The sequence below is a fragment of the Chrysemys picta genome, chromosome 2, assembly GCF_011386835.1.
Source record: "Chrysemys picta bellii isolate R12L10 chromosome 2, ASM1138683v2, whole genome shotgun sequence".
In the NCBI taxonomy this organism is placed as follows: Eukaryota; Metazoa; Chordata; order Testudines; family Emydidae; genus Chrysemys; species Chrysemys picta.
In genome coordinates this window covers 22,467,038-22,493,734 of record NC_088792.1, presented here as the reverse complement: position 1 = coordinate 22,493,734, position 26,697 = coordinate 22,467,038, and the positions used below count along the sequence as shown (strand labels likewise).

At 43.8% G+C, this 26,697-nt stretch overlaps 1 protein-coding gene across 2 annotated transcripts in view; it reads left to right on the top strand.

Annotated features, from left to right (window-relative positions):
* PTPRN2 (protein tyrosine phosphatase receptor type N2) overlaps nt 1-26,697 on the top strand; it is a 942,968-nt gene that overhangs the window by 810,273 nt on the left and 105,998 nt on the right. For both annotated transcript variants that reach the window (XM_065582768.1, XM_008162983.3), the window contains one exon: nt 14,007-14,222. In XM_065582768.1, the coding sequence (XP_065438840.1) occupies nt 14,007-14,222 (216 nt within the window). The remainder of the gene's footprint in view (nt 1-14,006; nt 14,223-26,697) is intronic.

Genomic DNA, 26,697 nt, shown 5'->3' with positions numbered 1-26,697 from the left:
CTTGACAGGTCCGTTTATCTCTGAGTTTAAAAAATATAGGTTAGTGAGCCAATCGTGTATGCTATGACAATATTACCAGAACAATATAATGATAGGAGAAGACTAAAAATGTCATGTTGAAGACATACATTAACAAAATACGAATGTGTAATGTGTGCTAAAAATGTATCTGTAGGCGATAGATAAATGGGTTTGCATTCATCTTTGGAAATCTAAGCATTTTCCATTGTGTAGTGATAGTAGTCAGGTTGAAATAGTCACCTTGTGGCTATCCTCTTGCCCTTTCTGAAAATATTATGGCCAAAAAAGTCATGTTCTGTAAATATACACGGTAATCTTACATCTAAAAATGAACGTGTGCGTGCACACATTCTTTCTGAAAATGGTACCCAACCTTAGTGTAGTCAACTAAAATGATACTTTTCCAAATGTCCTACGGGTTGAAATGAACTGTCCATGTGGTGATGATAGTGCTTGTGGAGACATGGTTTGCCTTCTTATTTTGTTTGCTTTCTTTGCTTAGTGGTTAGGACCCGATAACAATCAAGACGCTGGCTGCAGATCGCAGACTATAGGGAGGAAGTATATGATAAGAACCATGCTCCCAATGAATTGCTCTCCTGCCATTTAGAAAGCCAGCGAAGTCCTTTGATTGTGAATCGATAATTGTACAGATATTGCTGTGTTGGTACATTACGGTAATAGCTCCTCTGTCTTGTAGATTGCACAGCAGCCAGAATTAGAGAGGAGCAACTTGCGGCGGGAAGTGTAAGACCCCCGCTGGGGCTGAGCTGTGCTGTCAGTGCTGTGCAGGCCGGGGCCGGCTTGCACATGGCATGTTCGGAGAGCGGGCTGCAGGATTTCCAGGCAGAGGCTCTGCTCCCTGGGGGGAGAAGGGAGGGAGGCCGTGGCTGGCAGCTCAGCGGGCTCTCTCACATGAAGGGGCTAAGCTGCTTTAACCCACCTCCCTGCACCCCAACTTTCTACCCTCACAATCCTGCTTTGGTGTGAGGGCCGTGCACTCTGCCTCACAGTCCTGGCCCACACCCCCGTCCTAGGGCGAGAGCCCAGCCTTGGAACTCCCTAGCCGGGCGCAGGACAGATTCTTGAAGGCAAAGCAGGTGACACGCTCCCATTGCCCTGTTGCAATTGCACTTGGCCCGTTGCTGCATGCCAGGGACTGGGGAGGAGAGCACCCATGTCACCTTGCGGCTCTTTGAATCCTACCCCACCCCCCGGCCAAACACAGCTTGCGCCCTCTCCCCCCTCCACACCCAGCCCCTGTCTGCTTCCCTTTCCCTCCCCATCAAACCCGATCCCCCCACTGATCGAACCAGGTCTGCTTCCCTTCTACTCCCCATCCAAACCCGATCCCCCATTAACTGAACTCGGTCTGTTCTCCTTCCCCTCCCCCATCAAACTGACCAAACCAGGTCTGCTTCCCCTCCCCATCAAACCCGATCCCACACTGACTGAACCCGGTCTGCTTCCCTTCCCTTCCCCTCCCCACCAAACCCTCTCATCCCCTCCCCACAGGCACGAATGGAAAGGTCACAGTGCAGGTGGATGTATGCTGCTTGCGGCCCACTCCCTCCCTTTGGGGATGTGTGTGGACACAGCAGTGCAAAATGAAGGGGAAGCCAGGCCAGGGCTTCAGCCGCAGCTCCCCGGAGTGAGGCAGCGATGCCCCTAGCTGCGCTGCCTCTGACCCAGGGCTGGCTCTGGCTTTTTTACTGTCCTAGGCAAAAAAGCCACCCGCCACCCCCCCACACCCCCAACGCAGCAGGGGAGGGCGGCGAGCCCGCCGCGCCCCGTCTACCCGACCGGCGGGAGCGCCGGGGGGAGGGCGGCGAGCCCAGTCGCGGCCCCGCTCTCAGGCCAGAGCACCCCACCGCGCCGCCCCCCTCCAGGCACCGCCCCACGCACGTGCTTGGTGGGCTGGTGCCGGCCCTCCTCTGACCTCCCCAATCCCCCTGAGCAGGGCGGACACCCCCCTCCAGCTGGGTAGCTCTCCCCTTCCCCTCAGCCTAGCTGCCTCTTCCCGGGCGGGAGGCTTGAATGAATTATCCCGGCCCGGGCAGGTTCTTCTTCCCGGCTCCCTCCGAGGCGGTAGCTCTCCCCCGGCAAAGCACCGAGGCGTGACCCCCTCCTCCCCGTGCAGGGCTCACACCCCGCCGCCCCGCCCATTGCCTTCGGCAGCGACCGGCAGCCCCGCGCAGGGCGGTGAGTGACGCTCCCCGGCTGCAGAGCGCACCCCCCGCCCGCCAGCTCCCGCTCTTCCCGGGGGCGGGGCGGGGCGAACCGGCCCCCGTTGCTAGGGGAGCTCGTTCCGAGCGGGTTGGAGCGAGGACACAGCATCATCGCCTTCATGTTCTCCGCTTCCTCCCTTCGCCCCCCCCCCCCCCGGCCGCTGCTGGTGACGTCATCGCCCCTCAGCCCCACGTGCCCCAGAGAGAAACGGAGTGACTCGCGTTTCCACAGCACCTGAGTGGGGAGGGGGGCGCGGGGAGCCCGGCGGTAGCTAGGGCCGGGTTCAGGGTGCGGGATGTGTATATATATCAATGTGTGTGTGTGTGTGAACACGTACCTGTGTGTGTGTGTGGGGGGGGACATTAGTGCTTATGAACAGATATTTGTGCTTGTGAGTTCGGCTCAGCAGAGCTGCCCAGTGTGACGGGGGGGGGGGGGGGGGGGGCAGCTCAATCGCCGTCGCTCCCAGTTCCCGAGTAATGTAAAACCTCTCTCGGGCGAGGAAGGGTTTGTCAGTTTCACTGAGACACATACAGTCTCATTCAGACTGTCCCAGTGTGAGACTCCCCCCGCCCCACCCCCCGAAGTGTATCTGGGATGGGAGCACCCGATCCCACATCCCGAATCTGTTCTGCACAGCTGGGGGGGGGGGGGGGGGGAATCCTGCGATGGTTTCATTGGAAGAACTCGGGGGAGAGATTTGTGACGGTGAAAGAAGTGGGGAAAGCTCAGGATGTGCTTCCCTCTGGCTGGGGAGGCGCAGCGAAAGGAGCCTCTCGGTGGGGCTGTGTGTAGCAGGCGGGTCTCTGGCTTCTCTGCAGCTGGGTCCAGTACTGGAGAAGGCAGCGTTACAGGGGCGGTAGGGAAGAGGCCCGGCTGCCTCCTCCTGCAGCTGGGGGCCCATGAAAGGGGGAGAGGAGGGGTCGTTAGGGAAGGAGTCGCTTTGCCCTGCTTGGGCCTGCCATCTCCAGCTGTCGTAGCAAGGGGGAAAACAATGGAAGAGGGGAGGCGGGAGGGGACCTTCGGGTTTCGAGAGCAGGAGAGACTAAAGAGCCCTCCCAAAGACTTGTCAGCTGCATCTGACAAGATCCCCTTTTCCCCGAGCTTCTTTCTTCTCCTGTTTGCTGCAGCTGTGGGGCTTTCAAGCACACTCTGCAAACAGATGTTCAGTTTAACCTAGGAGTCTCCCTACTAAGCCTACTGGAGTGTAGGTTAGGCCAGTAACATTTGGGGAGTGTCATTTTTTATGCTTTTGGACACCTCCCAAAAAACAGTGTAACTGTCCAAGTTGGCAGACTACTGGGTGAACAAATAAGTTAATAGTTCTCTAAACAATTTCCTTTGTCCTTTCTACCCTGCCTTTTTATTGCATGTTTGTACAGCCCCTAGCACAAGAGGGCTCTCATCTCTGGTCATGAATAATTAAGTGCCTTTATTATTATAAATAATATAATAATTCATGTTTTATTAGCTCAGAGTTCTACAAACATACTGGCCCTAGAGTTATTTGTCCAAACAGTTTGCTAAAGTGGGGAGAAGCCTAAGCTTAAAATTCATGATAAACTAAGATTTTTTTAAGTATTACAGTTTACTAAAGCTGTCTTTTTAATGCAAAATATTTAGATGCATCATATTGGGACGACCTTATAGAACCCAAGTTTGAGTGAATTTCTTTTTGTTTGTGGTTGTGGTTTATTAATTATTAAATAACAACTATTATTATTATTTTCTTATTTATTGGGGGGGATCCTAGGGAAAAGTCTTTGCAAGAGGAGACAATGCAAATTTCTTTGCGCTATTTTCATGCAAATGATCTTTAGTTTTTCCTTGGCGTTATTTTTTTTTTTTTGGTTGCTCCCTCATTGTTCTCCCCTCCGCTTCCATCTTGCAAGAGTGGCACAAAAAATATTGCGGGGGGGAGCAGAAACCCCAAGCAGCTTTACAAATGAGTGACAAAGCCAATGTCCATTCATAGTCTCACTCCGGCGAAGGGTTTATTAACGGCCCAGGCCTCCTTAGCCAATTGCTGTCAGCAACATGTGGAGAGGAGGCATCGCTATAGTAACCGGTGGATGGGCCATGTGCTGCAGCCGACAGGGGCTGCGAGCGGGCGAATATAAGGAGGGGCAGAGCCCGGGCGCTCCGGAATCTCTCGCACACGCCTAGCGCCCTACGGTGATGGACAGCTCCGCGGGGACAGCCACAGCGCCCGTCCTCCTCCACCACCTGCCGCACCCGGGGGCATTGGGGCTTGGGCAGGCTACAGCCGAGCTGCACTGGCACAGCGGCGAGCCCGGCTCTCCGCGAGCCTTTGTGTCTGGTGAGGAGGGAGTGGGGGGAGATGAAGAAGTTTGGCAAAGAAGAAGGATTGCTTGCCCAGGTGGTGTGCCTTAGCCCTCCAGGACAGGAGCCCTCCGCAGCCTTCTTCAGCACAATGGCATCAGGTAAAAGACAGTCTGAGCTGTCCCTGTGCGAAAGCTGCCCGGGGTTGGGCTGAATCTGAGGTGGTCGGTGTGTTTATGTGTGTGGTTAGTGTTTGTGGAGGGGGGACCGGGAGGGGAGGCTTTGGGGGGAACCTCTTTTTATCCAAACCGATAGACGCCTTTAGCTCCAGGTCTGAAAACAGGCTGGGAGCTGCGCTGCAAGCTGTATGCCTGCTTGGGACGGCCGTCCAGATCCCAGTTTGAGTTACTCGCTCGGCTACAACACAACCAGTGACTGGGGTAGGGTGGCAAAGGGCAGTGCCGCGGCGGGGTTTTACCCCCAGGATGAAAGGACTTTCTGTAACTGTAGCACGACAGGGTACGTGATTTCGTCCTTTTGACACGCATTGTTTCTGTGTGATATGTTTAAGAGCTCGGAAGTTAAAGAAAAAAGAGTGGATGCTGCTACTTTGCCGTCTACTCTGTTTGCTCATTGTTTAAAACCCCTTTCCCCCCTCTCTTGTCAAGAGGTCTTTTCCTCTTCTCCATTTGGATTTTCTGGTTGAACGTGTTTGCAGTTAAACTGGAGAGTTTGGAAGGGTGACCACTCCGATTTGTTGGCTGCCTTCCTCCCCCACCACCAGCACCACTCTCTCAGAGCCTATTGGATGAAGGACACTTACTTTCCATTCCTGCTCCTTACATTAACCACTTCAAGTTTGTGTCTCTCTCTTTGTGTCAAAAATCGAGGAAAGCCTTTTTTGAAAATGAATGGAATGCTTTTCAGATCTATAGCTAGTAGAACCAGAAGTTGTTGCAAATCGTGCAGCAATGGATCGGATGTTCGTTGGTCTCAGATCTTTTTGTTGTAGATTTTCATTTTTATTTTTGTCATCTAAAACTATATATGATTACCTGGTACCTTGTGGGATGGGCCATTGCCACAATAAAATTATTCCAGCGGCGCCCTGTATATTGACAGTGTGGGATCCATAGACAGTTTCTCGCGTTGGCATTCAAAAGAGGCATTCTGTTTAATTCCTAAATTAGATGCCTTCAAAATCAGCATTAGTTCAGCGTTGGCGAAGTCTGAGATTTCTTCTTACGTTCTTGTTGAACGTATTGCATTGAGTTCAGCTATCGCTGAGCATCCTTTTGGATCTGGCTCTGACAACCCTACCTAGGACATATTGCATAAATCCCTGTATTTATCTGTTCTACTCTGTGTGGAAAGCACGAGGAGGGGAGTTAAATTTTCCAGTCACTGCACCCAGCGCTTCTGTCTTTTCCCATTTGCTCCTTAGTTAGTCGAGTCCTTATAGAATGGGAACTAAAGTTTGGACCCATTCTTCTTTCCTTTATGGTTTCTCACTCTTTCACTTCCTCTTCGTAGTAGTTATTTGCATTGTTGGCATCTCTGAGACAAAGTGTGCAAATCATAGTATCTTGTATACACACATTCTATACAAACATGTATTCCGTTCAATTTCCTGGTCATCTTTACAACATCCTGGTCGCTTCTTCCTTCAACAACGCATAAACTCTGTTGCAGTTTTTGTGTCACTCACTTAAAGCAAATATTGAAGCTCTCCAAATTTCACCTTTCTCAACACTGTGCCTTCCATTCCAGAAACTTATTTTGGGTATTTTGACATCTCTTACATTAAAATAGCATCACATTGCGCAGTAGAATACAAACTACAGTGTGTGCTTTTAAATCTAACCAAAAACTTCACTTCTGTGTATTTCCTTTAAGAAACGAGAGGAAAGTATCTGCCATTGATCAAGGGATCTTTGAACTCGCTGAATTCTTGATTTTATTCAGTCATTGTTCGGGATATTAATCCCACTAAAAGGTATAGAGAGGCTCCAGAGTGCTTTGTGGCGTTGAAGGTTGAGGAAGGATCATTGTGCCCCTTCAAATGAATAGATCTGTGGCTCTTTGCAGTGACCTTTCTCAGTGATTTGAATAAGCTGGAGTTCCCAGAAATCCATCTGCCTTTTGTGTTTGTCGATTTTGTCTAATCTTTCCGACTCCTATGTAGACCCTAAAAGAAGAAAAAAGTACCTTCCCATCCGATCTCAGTCCCCCAAGTCAAAGCGTTACATTGACCTCGTTTCAGGTGATGAACTGACATCTGCTGAAAGTGATGTTAAAGCAATATCCTAACAGCAAGTAGGACTTTTTAGAGGAATGGGAGAGGGGAGGGTCGGATGAGAGGAGAGCTGAGTCTTTATCTACAAATCTCTTGCCAACACTAAAGAATAGTACCTTAAAACACCAACAGATATGTTCGATTATAGAGCTTTGAGTTGTGGTATCCAAAGTAAACAACACTGTGTGCATGGAAAATGTAAACCATCAGGCCCTGCTATTCTGATTTAACTGCTTTTGAGTGCATGTGTAAATGGGACAAGCAAGAGCCAAAAAAAAAAAAAAGAGGAAAAAGAATCGTTATCCTTTGTGGTGGTGTTGTTGAATCTTGTTTTTACTGAAGTCAAATATCTTGTGAAAATTTCCTTCAAGTATATTTTTTATGAGAGTCGCCATGTTTGTCCTGTTGTGGAGTTGTTCATCTCTGTTTTTTTCTACTTAGCAAAACTTAACATGTTTCTCAAACTGCACCCCAACCAGCTGACATGGGGAATTTACTAAAAATCAATTCTGAGTTTCAGATGTCTTTACACCAACAGACATTCTCCCTCATTATGTTGCCAGTATTAAGAAGATGATAAATAAAAAATGTCTAATCGTCTGTTTTATTTTAATGTCAGTTCCTGAAAATCTCAGCAACAGATCCTTTTTTGAAACCGCTGAACCTAAATTTGATTTCAGGAAAGTTTATTGTTAAGAATAATTATTTTCTTGGATAATTCTTTTCTTCTGCCCAAGCACCTTGCCTCCCTCCCTCCCTTCTCCCCCCCCCCCCCCCCACGAATGGCAGATTTGCAAGTACAATTTCATCTGCACAGAGGAACAATAGCTTTCAGTTGCACAAAGGATTTCTCCCACCCTGAATCCAAACCACAATGCCTCTTGCTCTGATAATAGCTCCTGAAAAGATTTTGTAATGCAGAGAATTAATACGTGATTATTTCCACCTCACTTCTCTCATTTATTAGATTCTGTAGTGAATTCCAAATTAAAAACAGTACTCAAATTTTTAACTTCGTAATATTTTAAGACAAATCATATTCTAAAGTTTTATGCCCTTGCTTATGAAGTAGTTTGCTTTTCATTTTTATTTATGCTCAGAAATGAATTGTTTAATATATAACCTAGACGCAACGCTCAAATTTAAAAGACTCCAGTTAAAGAATTCAGAGTTTTCTAGGAAATATACAGTATGTTATTTTTTTGTGAAATGAATGCTAATGAATACTTTTTTCTTTCAAACTATCAGAAAAACAGAATAATTGGCAGACTAATAGGTCTTATCTCAACCTAGAAATAACTTTTGAGATTGGCAAACTGTAGCCCAAATTCTGCGGTCTTTAATTGGAACAAAAATCCCATTAACTTCAGTGAGAGTTTTGGTCAAGTAAGGACCTCACAATCTGGCCTTCTGCGTTGAAGCAATAAATAAATAAATTATAATGGTGTTGATATAGCTGGAAGGTTTACATCACCAGGTATGAGCCGTACTCTATCGGTTCAGAGCGTTTTCCCCACATTCTGAACACAGGCATGGGAACTTATTTATATGAAACTGTACATTAAATATTTACAAACATTCGCTGCGTTTGAAATATAAAGACTTGCAGATACAAATAACTATCCGGCTGCATCCTTAGATAACACCATAGAGTAATATGTTGGTTTTTGATTATGTTAGTGTTGTATAGGAGTGTGACTTTTAAATATGCCTGTACATATATAAAGTGTGTGGTGGATGATCCAGTGAGTTTACCAGCAACAACAAAAAAAAAAAAAAAAAAAAAAAATTCACAAAGGTTCAGGTCCTAAGCGCCTTTTTCCCCCTCTTAGAAAAGCCTATACAAATGATGCAGTTAAAATATTTTTGATTTAAATCTAAATCGTAGGACTAATGTTCTAAGACAAAATGCATACATGCTTTTATAGCATTTAAAGCAGGACCATGACCATTGAAAAGCATGAGTACAGTGGATATGAATCTCGAAAATGCTCGTATTTAAACTAACTTCCTAAACCATCAGTTGTTGTAGTTCATATACCACTGCTTCTATAATATTACAATATTTTCCAAGGAGAAAAATCTTTCAGAAGTAATATCCTGTGTACTCCAGTTATATAGATTATTTTGATAATCCATAGTTACATGTGCCTGAGATTAATATTTATTTAATGATGGCTAACTTCTATAATCAGTTGATTTGTTAAGCCTTGGAAGAAAAGAGCATTTATTTGGTTTTCTTGTTATGCAACAGCCATTGTTTTCCCTCCTCCTCACCCCCCACAGCACATACGCCATGGTAAAGTGAACTGGCCCAGAGAGAGAGAGAGGTGTCCTGCTTTAAAAGACATCCGATTGTAAATGTCAAATTCATACATATTTAAATATTTTTCTTTCAATTTCAAGTCAAGACTCTGATTACCCCTGGGTTCTGTTCCAGGCTGAGGACTGGTTGCAGAATCTGAGAGAGAAATCCGGGGGTTTAGTCAAACTGGGAAATTCTAAATTCCTGACTGATGGGAGCTGGGTTGGAGGGAGGGTATGAGATGGAGTCAAATCCAGGATCATCATTTATAACTGAACCTTTAGTCAGAAAACTCGCAAAGCTAAAAAGACAAGGTGCACTTATTTTACCCAGTCACATTGTCTGGGGATCAGAAATCATTTATTTGTATATTTTTATGAAATCACTAAATATGAATTGGTGTCCTTTGCACAGCGATGCTGCTAGAAAAGCAAACCTATCCACAGACGATTAGTTAAGTGTTCGTAAGACAAGAACTGGCTAATATTGGGCCTTGTCCTGCCATCAGTTTGGAAACAAAGCTCCCTTGGCTTTCTATAACTGCCCGGGGGAGCTTAGTTTAGTTTATAAACGGATGGCCCGACCTAGCTCACTCTTTCCTTTCGTTGTATATGCGATTTCACTTTAGCGCCTTTTAAACTTCAAAGTTGGTAAATCTTATAATTCTACTAGGCCGTAAATCGTCTCCAACAGTCTGCGTTGTAGTGACGCTCACTCCTTATTGTGAAGAATGGCTAAAGGATGGTGTCTAACAGCACTTGCCTCTCCAACAGACCATAACCAGACAGTGGCTTCCCCTCCTCTCCCCCGTGCTACACCGCGCTCCGGATCGAGGAGTCTGGGCTCTCACTTTCAATGCTATAAACTTAATTTTTCGGATAATCTGGGGGCCGTTCTTGCTCCCAATAGGAGAGCAGCAAGTGACTTCAGTGTGAGTGAGTTTGGGCATTTAGAGCCTGGTGACCGTCAGGTGTTTGACATTTCAGCGAAAGCGGTGTCTGCATCTCTGCTCTCCCGTGTTGTAGCTCTTATTCGCGTTAGCTTATGGGGAGAACAGCGAACGCAGGAGAGATAGCAAAGCCCAGGTCGGTAGGGGTTAAAGTAATGCCAGACGGAACTGCAACATACCGAAAGGAGAAACACTGGCATTCAGGTGACTCGGGAGAAATCAGCAGCTCTGGACCAAATCTCGCTCTCGCCCTAAGAGAGTAGCCCCACTGAAATCAAGGCATTACTCGTGTAGGAAAGGCGAGCAAGATTTGGATCAATAACTTCCCCCTTTAAGGAGCCGCCCGAGAGGTGACGCTTAAGGAATTTAAGTAGATAGAAATTATGACAGAGTAATGGAAGCTTCCATCCCACCCCCAAATCCAAGTGAATGGACAACAGCGACGCCTGCATTTTTAAGCAAGACACCCTGTTGGAAATGATCAGTATGGCCAGGTTTCTTAAAGCATCGAGGTTCTTGTGATTTTTATTTGACCCCTTTAATTGCCGAATATTTCAGATGGGCCAGTGCCATGTAATTGGATCCGTCCTGACTGATCCCGAGGAGGTTCACATCATCCACTTTGAAATGATATTCATCAATGTGATTCTTTAGAAGCATACATAGCCCTTGTGCCTTGTGCATGCTACAGTCGGTCTAGTAGAGAAATCTCCGTACATATTTGAAAGATATGCCTTGGCGTAGGTATAGTGTACTCTTCCGTTTGATTTCAAGCCCTGATTTATTTGAATGGAAATTATCAGAGCATTTGAAAACTAAATCCGCAGACGCACAGAGCGGGGTAGAAATGTGTTACTCCAATATACAAAATTAACAATTACAAACAAAAAATACTGTTTTTTAAAGATGTCCATTGTTTTTCACCTTCACGTGGGCAGAAAAGGGACAGATATTTCCGTCCATCTTTTGAGTTTGTTTACTTAAGCCATTTGACAGCACTTTGGTCATTTTCATCTTTCTCCTGTACAGTCCTTTCCCCTGTTGTTTGTGGGGGTCTTTCACACAGCAACAGAGGAGAGAAGATAGTCTAAAAATGTGATTATGAAACCACAGAAACTGACGGGGATTCAGGGCAGTGTCTGAAACTGCTTTTAACTTTTTTTTTTTAACCGACTAGATTTGTTGATGGTGTCGCTTTAAGGGGCTACGTAGTCAGGCTGAGCTGTGCGTCTGCACACAGCGGAGACTTTTAAAACGAATTGGACAGAGCATTGGAAAATAAGCTGTAGGGATCGATTCTGCCGTGGGAAGAGACTGGACCTGGCAGTTCCGTGTCTCTGGGTGCTGTGCTGTGCGGGGCACGCTCCTCACGCCGCTGTTTAAGACCGTGGCATTCGCTGGCCAGAGTTTCTCTTGGGGGAAGAGTCAAGAGTTGGCAGGTCGCCCCTTGCTAGAGAACACACGTCTGGGGCGCTGGCGAGGCCCGGGGCTGGCCCTGGGTTGGCTGTGGGCGCTGCCAGGGAGGCAGGGCTGTTGCACTCCGGTAGCCGTTGAACGGAGCCCCAAGCCTTGCTGATGGCCGGGCTGTGCAGCCTGGAAAAACAACTCGCTCTGTGATGGGAGGTGAAACAGCGTGGCGCGGCAAATCGCTGTCCTGTAGCGCAGGGACGGCGGGCTGGCGTTCCCCGGAATGTCCCCGTTAGCCGCAGAGCCCGACCTCTCCGCCCGAAGGGGGCAAGTCCGCTCACTGACATGCTAAGGGCAGAGCGGAAAAGCCTTTAACTTCCAGGGCCCGGAGCGGGCATCAGTTCCCTCGGCCTGGAGCTGCCCTCCCCTGTCACCAACGGGGGCTCGCTCTTCTCCGCGAGCCCCCTTTGCGAATCCAGGTCTGTCTCCTATACAGGGGAGAGGCGGGTCTCCCGCTGTGCTGGGGACCGGGGAAGCGGGCTGGGGCCGGGAGAGGTGTCCCGAGCGCGGCTGGGGAGAGGCAGCTGGGGCGGGAGGTTCCGGCTGGCGCAGCCAGGCCGCGCGGGGAGCAGGCTGCAGCGGGGAGCAGGGCTGGCTGCGGCTCAGGGGAGGGGCGGTACCCCGCGCTGGGGGGCTGTGGAAAAGCAGGTGTCGCGCTCGGCCGATCAGGCGCTGGAGGAGGAGGAGCGCTGCGCGCGGCTGTGGCTCCCCGCACCGAGCCTGTCCCCCAGTGCCTGGCCCTGCCCAGCCGCTAGCGCGCTGGGCTCGCTGCCTGCCGGCCGGCGCTCCAAGCCGGTGCCGTGCGGCTGCTGGGCGGTGCGGGCTGGAGGGGGGGGCAGGCAGCGGGGCCAGCGCGGGAGCGACTTCTCCCGGGAAGGAAGCAGCTGTGGCCGGGCGGGAGAGGAGGGAGCGAAAGCCGGCCCCAGCGGCGCAGTAAAAGCGCTGCTGGTTCAGGCGCAGGCAGGTGGGGGATTTGCAGCCGCACACGCCCTGCAAACCCGTTGTGTGCTCATCCCCGCTCCTGCCCCCACCCCCCTCACTCCACCTCCCGGGGCTTACAGACCTAACAATCCTCCTCTGCTCAGCGCAGCCAGGCAAGGAAATCTGGGAGTCTTATTGAACCTGCATTTCCATTAACTCAGCCCCAGCTCCAGCTAATCCGCGGCACTGTGAAGGCAAGGAGGCTAATTAATGACAAGCTTTTACAGTCAAGACCAGCGATAATTGCTTTGGTGGCCTTTATGATTACAAGATAAAAATGGACCGGGCCTGACATAAGAGCCACTGTGTACACTGCAAGACAGGAGGAAATTAAGAGCTGGCTATCTGAATACGGAGCAGAAAATTACTAATAGAGGAGAGATAATGAATAGGCCGGCTAGGCATTCATGGGGAAAAATCCATTTTGTTACCACGCGAAATTAGGTGGTGGAAAGGAGTTTGCTAATTGTTCTCATCTTGTAGCAACCAGGACTGAGGCAGGGGCGTGCTTTTCAATTCATTTCCCTGGTAATTGTGAAAAGGGGAATGCTGGCCAAATGAGTCTTGCTGCAATTTGCGTGCCTGGTCTTTTCATTTTCATGTTGCGTTTTTAATTGTTGCTAATATAGCTTATAATGAAGCTAATGAGGGGAAATTATTGTACAACTTTTTAGCACATGGAGACAAGTGAAATGCACCAGAAGGATTCTCTCCTATTGCTTCAAAAAAAAAATCTGGAAGACTTCGGAATTGTTACTTTTTTCTTCTACAGAAGACAGAAGTTAAGGCACCTACTTTTTGTTTTGTAGTTTTGTTTTTCACTCTCGAGAAAAAAAATGGATCTTTGCTTATAACGACCCTACCCCATATACAGTAACAAATAAAAATTAAAATATTTATTGGTGACTTGAGGTACTCAGAACTGGTTGTGACCACTATTATTTTAAAAGCAAGCCGATGGCTGGTCATTCAGTCGGAGGGATTTCTTGTCCCAGGTTAACTACAAAGAAACACAAACAGAAAGAAAGCTGTCTACGATACAGACAACTGTTGCAGACGTGAAGTGATTATTGTTGGGAATATATTTTTTTCTGACTGTCCTGTGGTAGGACCGTAAGACGTTGTCTCACTCCATTAGCTACGCAAATTTTTACAGAGTTATGAGACAAGGTACGTGAGACAGGGATGTACTCTCCTTTTTATTTTTGGTCTTAACGTTAATACGCCAAAAATAATGCTTCCATCTTCGCGGGTCACGTTGGTTTCTGCTGAGCCCGGTTCCCTCCATCCTGACATGGTTGGTGCTTGATTGAAACTTTGCATCTGTGCCCATGCGGTGTTTTTTCCCGGCGTCATTGTTTGTAAACCCGCAGAGCTAAAAGTGTTTTTTTTCCCTCCCTCCCTCCAGTGGCAAGTTCCGTGTCTCTGAAGTTTCTATAGCAAATGCTGAGTCGCTACTTCTTTCTCTCCAACAGAAAAGCAAGCTGAAGCTTCTCCCTCACCGCGCCGCGGAAGACGAAGACTCCACCAAATTCATCATCCTCACCCTTCTCTCCATCGCCTGCATTATTGGGGTCCTCGTTGTTTCTGGGGTCCTCTACTGCCTCCGCCATCAGTCTCATCACAGGCTGAAAGAGAAGCTGTCCGCCTTGGGCACTGACACCAGCTCGGATGCCACTGCTGCTTACCAGGTAAGGCCGGGCTGTGCCTCCAGCCCTTGCTTTTTATTTCTCCCCCCAGACACTTAAACAGATTATTTATCAGCCCCAGGAGGGAGAGATCAGTTATTCATAGTTGTGGGGGTGGTTTTGTTTTTTCTTACAACGCCGGCTCGGAGCCTCCCAAGTAATATCCCCGCAGATACACTGTAACCGCTTTTCACCGCGGGCTATTAATTTCGCCAGTTCTTGCAGTTGCTGGACACGTGCGTCTAATTAGAAACATAAAATAGTTGCCATTGGAACTCTCCGAAAAAACACCAGTACACACACAGACACACACAGACACACACACACACCGCCACTGTTCAGAGCCAAACTCTTCGCCGGGTCTCAGGAATGGCTTGCGCTGTTAGTTATCGGAAGATGTCTCTCTCTTTGAATCATCGACTTCTTCAGGGTTTGATATGAAAGGAGCCTTTGACCCGATCTGTTGCCACCTTCTGCCGTTATTCAGATAAAGTGAAATATAATGCTGATAGATGGGGAGGTAAACCCAGGACTGTTTCTATGAGCATAATGGAAGCAGATGTGTGCCAAGTAACACCGGGATATTTCAGGCGAATCTTCTGAAATAAATCAGAAGTCAATGGGAATAGTGAGCGTGCAGGTTCTGAAGCGTTTGGCTAAGAGACAACTGCCTAGTTTTGAGGTTTCTTTAGGATAATCAGTGTTTATTTCCTGGTTAGTTATCTGTCTGTAAATGTAGGTGTTACTGCCTGCAACTACATGTCTGGTGCCCCAAAACATTTGGAATGCTATTTTATATAGATATTATTGCTTTATTAATTCACTGCACTTGAAAAAATGAAATATATTCAGCTTGGTGCTTCTGAATTAAAGCTACTTGCATTTATGTTTACCTCCCTGTTCTACTGAAGATTAAACAGTGCTCTTTCTATATTCTGGTAAATTGCAATAGCTAGAAGTTTGAGACCAAAAGTCTTCAAAAGGGATAAATTCACTCAAAAGTTCTGAAGTCTTTCAGTAATCACTTAAAGATGATTTTCTCCTGTGTAGAGAGGCGCTGAGCAGTCCAGAGAATTCTTCAATAAAGGACTAGTGAATTCAAACATACACATAGCTATTAGCATTTCAATGGAATGGCTTCACCTTTAGTTCTAAGGAAGGGGAAGAAATCTAATTCTGAAAGAAAAACTTTAGTACAAAGTCTGGGTTTATCAAGGGGGGGGAGAGCGAGCCTGCAAGCTAGTGCTTATCAGTGAAGCGAAACCATGTCCTCCAAGACAAAGTATGGACAAATTGCTAAACTAGTTTTGTTGCCTGTAGTCAAGAAGACCTTGTCAATGTAAGGTGTGGGGTTTGTTTTGGAGGAGCAGAGGGTTTAAAATAGGGAACCTGCTATTGACTTCAAAATAGTTAGGCAATCTTTTTCTTCACTTAAACATGAATAAAATAATTCTTAGTATTTTTAAAAGCCCTCCAGGTTATAAAATCTCACTTGAAACTGAATTTGTGATAATTAACAGGACAGTCTTCCCAGTGACAGTTCTAATTAATAGTATCTGTAATTAAAATCGTGCCCTTCCAGCAGGAAAATTGTTTGAATTTCTTGGAGTGACCTTTTTTGCCATTTCTCTTGGGGGCATGGTGGTTAAGTTGATATTGATTTTATAATGAGCTCTGGTTTGTTTAATAAGAATCTGTAATCCAGACACTAAATGAAATGTGCGCTTTATTTCTTCTTGCCAGATTTTTATATTAAAAAAAAAACTTGCTACAAATAAGATCTAAGGATCTGCTTTGTGAAACAAAATATGAAAATGCTAACAATATGTTCAGTTTTTCAGTATTGAGATTAAATTGATATGCTTTGCCATTGACTAAATCCTGCTAACCTCATTTTCCTAAGTAGTCCCATTGGTTTCTGGTGGAACTACTGTCATGGGGGAGGGCAAGGAGGGACATGATTTGGCTCTAGATGCAGAGATTCCTAAAACCCTGATCTTTCTCTCAATGAAGTCAACGGGAGATTTGCTGCTGACTTCAATGGCAGCAGGAGCAGCCCCCAGAACTGGAGCCAAATGAAATATTCAGACAGTTTTGGTGATTCTAGTGCTGCTTTCAACCAGCAGTGATTTAGCAAGGTGTATTTGTAGCGCCTAATCCTCCTTCCAATGAAATTGTGACAAAAACCCAGTGATTTAAATGTGAGCAAGATTGAGCCCTTGTCCTTTAAGAGTAAATATAATTTTGCATTGAATCCCGCTAAATCTAAGACATATCTGTAATATTTGAGGGATGGAAATTTTGCATTGCATCATCAAAACAAATATCAGGAAAAGCCTTAAGTTACCTTTTTGCCTGAACTTGACTGGCACTCCTAAAGGCAATTCTGCAGGCCATATTAATATTTGAGGAGGAAAAGAGCCCCAGAAAGTTACTTTGAAAATTGGACACAAGAAACTCAGATATAAACCATTCTTATGTTATCAATTTAAAACTGTTTCTTAGTTATCCACTTAATTACTCAAATTGTTAATAAATACATGACATAATCTAATATTGGGCTGTCCAGACTCAGAATACATGTCTGCTGAAGTTTAAGGCATTTACAGATTGATAATGTTCTATTGTCTGCAGCTCAAATGGCATCAGAATTCATTTTTGTGCAATTAAGTGCAGAGAGAAAATCAATTGGTAAAAACAATGGCCAAGTCTTAAGTAGGAAGAACTCTAATGCAAATACTTGTCAAAATTTTAGTTGGATCCTATTTTCATATAAACACGACTGACCTACTTTTTCTATTCTTAACAAAAACATTATGGATTTAACCTAATTCATTCAAGATTTCCCCCCCCCTTCTTATTCTTTATTTTGACGTGTGGACATAGAAGGGTTCTTTCAACACTTGGGGTCTCCTTGTAGTCTGTATGCTGTGATACCAGATGGGGAGAAAATAGACAAACTGTATTGTCAGTGGAAAAACATATACACTGTTATCCTTCTAAGACATAGTAGCAGGAGCTGGCATTCAATCCAGTCTGTTGATATTGTATCAGATCTGTGACAGTTACAATGCAAATCTTACTACACAAAGTCTGTGTAATAGCCATGCTGTGCACGTAGCCTGCAGCGTAGGGCGCTGAGGCAGAATGAATGTTATGAAACGTAGCTTTGCTATGAAGAATCAGTTATTTTTCCTAGCAGGAATAACTCTTATATAGGTAGTGTGTGTGAACTACCTTTAAATAAAAAGTTCCAAACCATTTAAAATTTAGGGGAAAAATTGGCCGTCCAAGAACCTGTCAATTAGTAGCCCAAAACAAACTTGAAATATCTGACTTACAATTCTTGATTTTTAGAAGGTTATATAATGAAAACAGCTCACCTTTTAACTAGCTGTTCTGCCAGTCCCTATTATAATACTTAAAACAAAAAAAAAAGTAACGTTCAAACACTTGGAAGGATAAATGTGCTATTCAGACTTAATGTGTCCATTTGCAAAGAAAAGATGCAGCCTGGTTTTGCAAGGCTGTGGTCAAGCAGTTTTTCAGATTTAATTGTAGTAGTATATCTTGTCAAATGCTATATGTACATAACACAATTTATGCACAGACACAGACCATCTATTTTTGTGTACTTTTTATACTTTTCTTATTCTTGTCCAATTATATGCATAGCAGCTGGTTAAATTAGTGTAGGAGTTCAGAGATCATTAAAGAGATGTCCTTATTTCCCCTTCACTCTCTCATGTTTGCATTTGTTGTTCCTGTTGCTTTGATCTTCTTTGGAAAGCAAATGTAGTATTGGGCAAGCTCACTCTTCCTTCCATGACATTAGGGCAGAAGCTCCTTAGGAATCTTCAGCAAATACTCTTTGATTTAGTTCACAACACTGAGCAGATTTTCCTTGTGCACTTTGAAGCCTTTGGGATACAGCCCAGAGGAAAAACAGGCATTGGGGGCAGCCTGCAAACAGTGCTGCTAAGTGCACATCTTAGTTGTCACTGCTCCCATTAGTGAGCAATTTATTAATGTAATGACAGTGTATGCTGGTGACTGCTATTATGTAGGGAATGCTGGGTTGTGCAAAAGAGATGTTAAGTCATTTGCTTGTTTTATATTATGAATTGGAGAACTTTGCTAGTGAACATAATTTTTTTTTGCATCACTGATAGTGGTCCATGCAACATGAGGCTAAACACGCAAGTTCAAATATATGATGCTGCCCTCAGCAAGCTCCATTATTATTATGCTGATACCATTTTTAGGGGTATTTAGTTTTCTTTCACTGCAGCACAGAAGAACATATTTACTTCCTCAAAGAGTGAAGTAAAGGAAATTGTGTTGAGACATGTACGAGAAAGTGATACATTAAGACAATAAAATCAGCTTTGTACTTCCTGAGGTCTGCATTCAAGATTCTAGTGATCTTGTAAGAGTTGTTTACATTAAAAACACTGAATACTATCAGTTCAAGTGGGGAGTGGTGTCCTTAGATTTTGCAGAACCCAGATAGCTGGTCTTGACAGATAAATAAGAGAAAATGCTATTGAAATATTTTGTTAATAATGGCTTGGTCCTGCCCTTATCAAAGCCAATGGTAAAATTCCCAGTGGTTTGAAAGGCCTGATTCTACTCTCATTTATTCTTTGATATAGCTTTTTAAAAATATGCATGTCAGTTGCCCGTTAACAAATAATTTGCAAATTTGATTCTGCCAAAAACAATTTTTTTGGGGGGGGAGTGGGATTTGTGGACAGGATCTGATTGAAGGACTCCACTGGAGTCATGTTTTCTATTTGACCATCTTGCCAGTCTTGTATCTTCAGATATATGTATACTATGTTGTAGCTACATATTTCAGACTCTATATGACCTACACATTGATATTTAATTAAAATTTTCACAAGTAACATATTTGTCTTATTATGGTGTTGACATATCAATACTCTAGAACAGTGGACTCTAATAAGCTATGTTTAATGAACAAAAAACAGGATCATTTTTTGTGACTAAGTAATCTGACAAGTTGGGAAATTTTAAAAATACCTTAAGTATTATAGCACGCATGATATGTAAAATCACTCACGCATCATACTTAGACATAAAAGGTAGCATTAAGTATGGGGTGCATAAATATACTTATGGAAAATATTTCAGTAAGGAGTAAATCAAGCAAGGGTACTGGAAGGATGAAAATTTAGCCCCGAGGCTCATTTCTTCTTTTCATTTCTAGGAATATATAGAACTTTAACACTGGAACATAATTTGTGTTCTTATAAAAGAAACTCACATGGCAGTATAAGGTGACAGGACAGACCCCGATAGCCTATCAAATAAAAGTACATTGAGAAATGTATTTATTAGACCAAACTTGCTCATTTTGGAGTTCTTATTGTGTGTTATGTAAAGTCGCAGTATAAACAATTTTGTATATTTTAATTAACTGGATTTTTGTCTTAAAAATAAGCAAATAAATAACCCCATATAAATTCACTTTATATATAAGTTCATTGTGAAATCTTGTTCCACAGTATGGGACAGTTTTTATATGCAACAGTGTATATTCAATACAAAAATGGTGCATAATAACAACAACAAAGGAATTATGCAAGGTGATTAAGGGTGGTAATATCAGGGTAAATGCTTGAAATTTTAAAAAATCATTTAAATTGGGTGTGTAGAGGTAAATATTTTATTAAGGTCAGTTAGACAATAGATGGCTAAAGGAGGATGAGGCAAAACAAGTGATGTACAAAGGTCGGCTTAGCTCCTAATCAGGTTTTATCTGATTAACCTTACAGGATGATCCACAACTGCTGTAGTGCAATGGAATATATGACTTTCTTCAACTTCACTGCCTGTTATAGTAGTAGGACCCAGCAAATAGTAATGTAACTACATAATACTGTGAGTTTAAAAAGCATTAGAAATTTGTCAGACACTTCTATTGTACTCCTAGCATTTAAGTGATCTGCAGAAAATGTTTAATAAAAAATGCCCAATTTAAGTGTTAGCTTCTGAAAGGCCAAATAAATGGATTTAGAGCGCATCTCAACAAATACATTTTTTTATTTTTTTTCTAAGTCTGTGAGAAGCAGTCCCCTCCAATTACCTCCTTCCCTGCTTTGACAAAATGTTCTAGCATGTTCAGTTCTGGCTATATTGTAACCCCTATGGAACAGCTTTGGAGAGTGGAATCTGCATATTATTAGCATGAGTTTCCACCCTTTCTGTAACATTCAGCTCTCCATCGAAGCTTTATTATTTTTAAATACGAACATTGAAAAATAAACTTTTGAGAACTGCTGAATGTTAGGAGGAGAGGAATGACTCACCCTGACTATAGGCAGGCTTCACCCTCCAAGACCGGTTCATGGTTGTCACAGTGTGGGCACTGCAGTCCATGCTAGAACACTTTTGTTGGAGTAGGAAGTGGGAGATTTGGAGAGAGATGTTCTTTGAGGGCCTACAAAAAGAAGCTGACTAGTGTGGGTAGGTGGCAGCAGGGAGCGGGGAGAGGGTTTGTTTTTTCCCATTACATTTATTATTTGAATTTGTTCTATATAACTCAATCATCTTTATTATTATACTATCTATAGGTAGCATAGCTGGGCATAGCTCCTCACAGAACAAAAAAGCCAGATTGCTATAATTCATTTGTTCATTTATGGTATAAGAGAATGCTAAGAAAAAACAGTGGGAGTGGGAGTTTAAATTAGTGATTTCCCTTTAATTATTAGGTAGTGTTTCTGGCTTTCCCAAACGTACCCTATAGCCTTGCTTAGAAAACTCTGCTGGACAGTCAGTGCCTCTGGACTCTGAAGGTAACCATAACTATCTTTCCTGCCTTTTTCTTTGAATTTTTGGTCTTGAAAGAAACTTCTCTTATTCAGATATACTCTTTTCCTGGATTTTGCTCTTCTGGGTGGCGAGAGTGGCAGCAGGAATAACAAGCAACTGGCACTAAAAACACTCAGATCCCTTTTCTTTACCAATAGGACAAGAGCTCCCAACAATTATACTTCCCTGACAATGATGGGGCATCTCTCTGAGCTTGCAGCAGCAGTTACCCTGGCTTTTCTGCCTGATGTGACAGCCACTACCTGACTGACAAGGTCTTGACCCCTACTCTGGCTCACCAAGTTTCTGCCTTCCAGAACTGCCCCAATTTCATCGTGCTGACACCACTGGCTAACTGCCAATTTAGCTCGAGCTGTTTCAGGCACAGCGCAATGGATTGTCTCCCTGTAGTAAATCAATTATGGCACAATGCCTATACCATGTAGAGAAGGCAGAGAGAACCACAACCTTGCCTAATGAATTGGGAAGTATTTGATCTGAAGTCCCATGGGGTGCATCTTTACCTTCCTTAAAAATAAATGCAGGGTGGGGGAATCTGATTTCTCCTCCATTGACTTCATTGGAGTTATTTGTGATTTACAACAGTGGAAGTTAGAAAGAACGGGACTGATTTTTCCTCTATACCTGTTTGCTCTCTCTCTCTCTCTGTCTTAAGGTTTTCCACAGTGCCCATCACCATTGTACTACACTCTGACATGTCCATGGAATCTGTGTTCTTTTGGGCATCCAGCAGCTAAATCGGCTATACATGTTCAATTCATTTCTTTTTCCCAGTTCATTTAGACTAGATAAAGCTATTCATTTTTATTTTAATGTGGGAGAAGTCTTACCATGGATTCAGAATAACTATGTGCAGCTGAATCACAATCCCTGGAACAGAGTAGGGGCTGATTAGTTAAACATATGAGACTTCTGTAGACCATGTCTGTTGGGCGTTGGTGTAGAACTGCACTCCCTGGGAGGAGCCCAGGTGCAATATGTCTCCCTGATCTCCAGGAGCAGCACTCCCACCGTTACACCCTTCTTGTCAGTCCCATTCTATGAGTCAGTGTTGGGGAAAAAGGGTTGGGGGCCCAGCTTTGTGTCTTCACTCCCTTTGAGGTACCATGGGACTGTGGATGAAGCAGAACCTGAACTTCTCTGGGTACATTGACTGAAAAGTCATGTCAGGGCTAGGAAGATAGTTAAAGGTGTTAGCTAATGTTTTAGAGAAAACCTAACATGATTTTCAACGGAGCTTTGCACGTAGTCTAGAAAGACCAAGTGGTATTTAAATACATGTTATCTGGTTATGGTCAGCCCTAGTGAGGAACCTAAGGCGACCACAACCAGATAACTTGTTTCCTAGTCCAGATATGGCCCACCTCTGCTTGGACCTTATGTGGTGGTGAAGGATTCTTGGATCCTCCACTCACCACCTCTGCACATGATCACATACCTCTCCTGTAAGAACTAGGCAGACTCTGCAAAGCAAAACCAAAACAAGATTGTTGGGTTTTTTTGCCCTTTCGTTTTTTAAATTATATATCAAGATAAACCGCAGGAAAAGTGTTTGGGCAGGATGAGCTGCAGCTCGAGTTATCATTCATGAGATATAACTGTTCAGATCCTTCCAAATATGCCTGCAAAAGAGGGTGAGAGTATCTGCTATCCAAGATAGCATTTTTCTATGTGCATGAAATATAGATGCAATAATCTCCTGGTAGTTTAAAAAACAAAAACAGAGGCTCCTCTTTCAGACATTCTACAAAACAAGATACAATAAAGAACTGAAACAGATGTTGTTTCAAATTTTTACTTCACCATTAAATATTTTTGGCTGTAGTGACACTGATGTGTTCCATCATAACAGGAATAATCTTACCTCTTTCATGTTGCATTTCATATTCAGGTGGTTAGGGGATGGTACTTTTCAGCATACAGATCGAATTATCATCGCTTAAGTTTGTATAAAATGACTACATCAAGACCATGGAAGGGAAACTTTGAAAGCACATGTCTAGAATTGAAGTCTTTCAAAGAACAAATCATTTATTTTAGGACAAGACCAATCGTTTTTTGAGTTGGAGGAAATCTAGTTTGATGCAGATGACATAAGTAAATGGGTAAATGAATTGGGTTTTTCCTACTCTAGTCTTTGCTCTACAGTTCCTAGATTATTTTTTTTTATTGCTGTTTGGGATGACTGGATTCTGAATGAATAGCAGTTTTGATCAAGGAAATATTTTGTTTTTTAATATTTCAGTCTGATGAAATTCTATTCCTGTTCTGTGCAAACGCTTTGTTTTTAGTCTAGCTAACCTAGTTGCAGGCTGCTGTACCGCTTTTTCATGTGTTTACGCTGCTCTTGCTTTACCTGGGCAGTATTGTTCTGCCAGTATACAGGTCTCATAAGTAGCTTACTTATTCCCTCCCAAGAGGGAACAGTTCATCATTATCACAATCCAGACCTTCCTTCATTCTCTAGTTTAAATGTTTAACTTGGTTGGGGTAAACCATTCTCCTCCCCCCCTCCATGAATTGAGACCCAAGACTTTCTAGCTCCAAAGCTTTCCATTCCAACTGATTTCTGCCAGCAACAGTAGAAGAGGTTGAAGTGGACTGGTATGGTAGCATACGGGCGCTCCTGCCGAGCCAAAGTACCATGGGTCTGCACTCCCAAGTCTGGCTCCTAAGTATATCCGGCAGAATATTTGCATGGAGGAGGACAGAAATATTGATTTCTCCCAGTAGCCAGGAATAGATGGACTGGGGGGAAGATGATAGTGAGAAAAGGAAAAGTTCTTCTGCTGTTTGGTAGGTAGTATGGAGAAAAGTCTTTTGAGAGGGGGAGGGATAGCTCAGTGGTTTGAGCATTGGCCTGCTAAACCCAGGGTTGTGAGTTCAATCCTTGAGGGGCCATTTATGGATCTGGGTCAAAAATCTGTCTTGGGATTGGTCCTGCTTTGAGCAGGGGGTTGGACTAGATGACCTCCTGAGGTCCCTTCCAACCCTGATATTCTATGACACCATCTCTTTTCCAACAGGTAGTAGATTCCCTCCATGGTTCTCTGTAGAAGGAAAGTGTTTGGGTTGAATTAAGGGTTGTGATTCGGTGACGGGGGATTTCTTCTTAACCTCACTAGAAATCGCTTGACTGTGAAATTAAAATATACAGTAGAGTTGCCTTGCAGGCTGTTCTTAGTTTGACTATGTCTTGATAGTCTGGATCAACCCAGGGGCATTCTAAGGATTTTTGATTAGTATTCTTTTATTTGAGAGCCTTAAAAGTTAGTTAAGTATAAATCAATGATTCAACCTCCTCTGGATATCGTGAACAATACTGGTTATTCCATCTCAGAAGGGATATTGCAGAATTGGAAAGGCTCAAAGAAGGAAGACAACAATGATTAGGGGCATAGAAAACTCACATGAAAAGAGATTGTTTATTGTAGAAAGGAGACAAATAAGAAGGAAAACTATTTATTTTTTGGCATATGCTAACTGGTCAAGCCAAGCCCCACAGCATTCTTATCAACGATGTTCAAGGCATGAAGACCTCCAGGAAGTTGAGTCACTTTGCCATCCTCAGCAATGTGTGTCATGGTTTGTGGCTACCACATTGACCTAGAGACTGTCTCTAAAATGCCACCGAAATTCCACTGTAGCACAAATTCCATGTCTGGTACGAAACTGGTTCAGAAGGCTCCATTGTCATCTTGGTAAATCAATCCCAGGTTGATGTTGAGTGGGGTCTGAGACAAAATAATTATTTGTCACTTTCTCTGCGGACCATGAAGATCTCCACATAGCCTCTACTGTAAATCCCTCACCTGGTAAACTTATTCACAACTGGTGATGTGAGGGTTGATGATTATGTGGTGGATTAAACAAGTCTTTAATAGTAGATGTGACACATGCAATTTCATCATGAGCTTTGCTACGTTATCCTCTCTACAAACACAGGGTGGAGCACTACTGCAGACAACTGGTCACCATCGTAGAGGAGAAGATTTAAGTGTGCCTGAAAAAAATGTGTGGTGGAATTAAGTTGTACGTCGATCTTTGCGTGAGACAAGCGAGCCCATACTGGAGCGCAATACTCTGCTGCTGAATAACAGAGTGCCAAGGCTGAAGTGCATAATGTTTGGGTGTTGGCGCCCCATGTTGTTCTGGCCAGTTTTCCGAGCAGGTTATTTTGCACTTTGACCTTAGTCACTGTCTTTGTAAGATGGTCATGATATGTGAGAGTTCTGTCCAGCGTGATGCCTAGATAAACTGGGGTGAATCGTATTTTATTTGATGACCATCGAGAATTATGTTCAGCACTCTGCCTGCTTGTGCATGATGTAAGTGGAAGTCGCTTGGTACAATCTTATTTCCACTTATGCACCACCGATTACAATAATTGTCCGTAGCCACCATATCTGCATTCAGAATGCTCTCAAGTATGTCAAAGGAGTGTGACTGAATGCCGAGGCATATGTCATCTGCGTAAACAACCTTGCAAGACCCGGTATATGGCAGGTCATTCGAATATAAGTTCAATAACGTTGGAGACCATACTGATCCTTGTAGGAGGCCATTCTTCTGGTGCTTCCAAGTACTTGTTTTATCACCAATTGACAATAAAAGTCTACAAAATAATGAATGTCACACACAAGAGAAAGCAGAAATGTCTATGTTCCCCATTCTCATAACACAAGAACGAGGGGACTTCCAATTAAATTACAAGATAGAAAATTCTAAACACATAGAGGAAATTTTTTTGACATAACACATAATTAGACTGTGGAACTCATTGCCACAGGATGTCATCAAGACCAAGGATTTAGTAAGATTCAAAGAGGAACTGGATAAATATCCAAGTTAAAATAGATAATGCTAAAAAAAGGTTTTGGAAGGGACATAAAACTTCACACTTCAGGGTTTAAGACACTATCTAATTTAGGATGAGACCTTTCTGGAGAGCAGATTCTCCTGCATCTGCCTATTTCAAGGTTTCTTGCACTTTCTCCTGGAGCATTTAGTATTAGCTACTGTCGGAGACAAGATACTGGATTAGATTGATCCCAGTTCTGAACCGGTATGGCAATACCTATGTTCACAACTACATAGAGACTTGTTATATTTAAAAAAAGATGCCAAGGGACTTCAATTATGGCATCAGATATTTCCTTTTTTCTTTGTGCCTGTTGCAATGAGATATTTATTGCATATGACAGCAGCAAGGCAAGTCAGGACTTCAGCAATGATCTCTTCATCACTGGCTGGCAATGCCATAGCAATTAAAAAAAGGCCAGTTAAGACTGGTCCAATGGTTCTGTATTTTTGTTTTCCCCCAAATGTTAAATCTTCAAGTTCTTGTAAGTGTTGCTTCTAAGGTTTTGGTACAAAGTCTGTTCTAATTTTCAGTGTCTCCTGTAATGTTTAAGGGGAATCTGTAATATTACTTAGTGTCTTTATTAATCCTTTTTTACTCCTAGCTTTTGTTGGCTATACAATCAAGGGAAGAATGCCTGTTCTGAGATCACTCATACTCTTTAACATATATACACACACATGCTGTCATTCCAGAGAACTTCAGACTCTTGTGGGTAGGAGTTTGGGATAGTCACATTACTTTACAAGAGGCAAA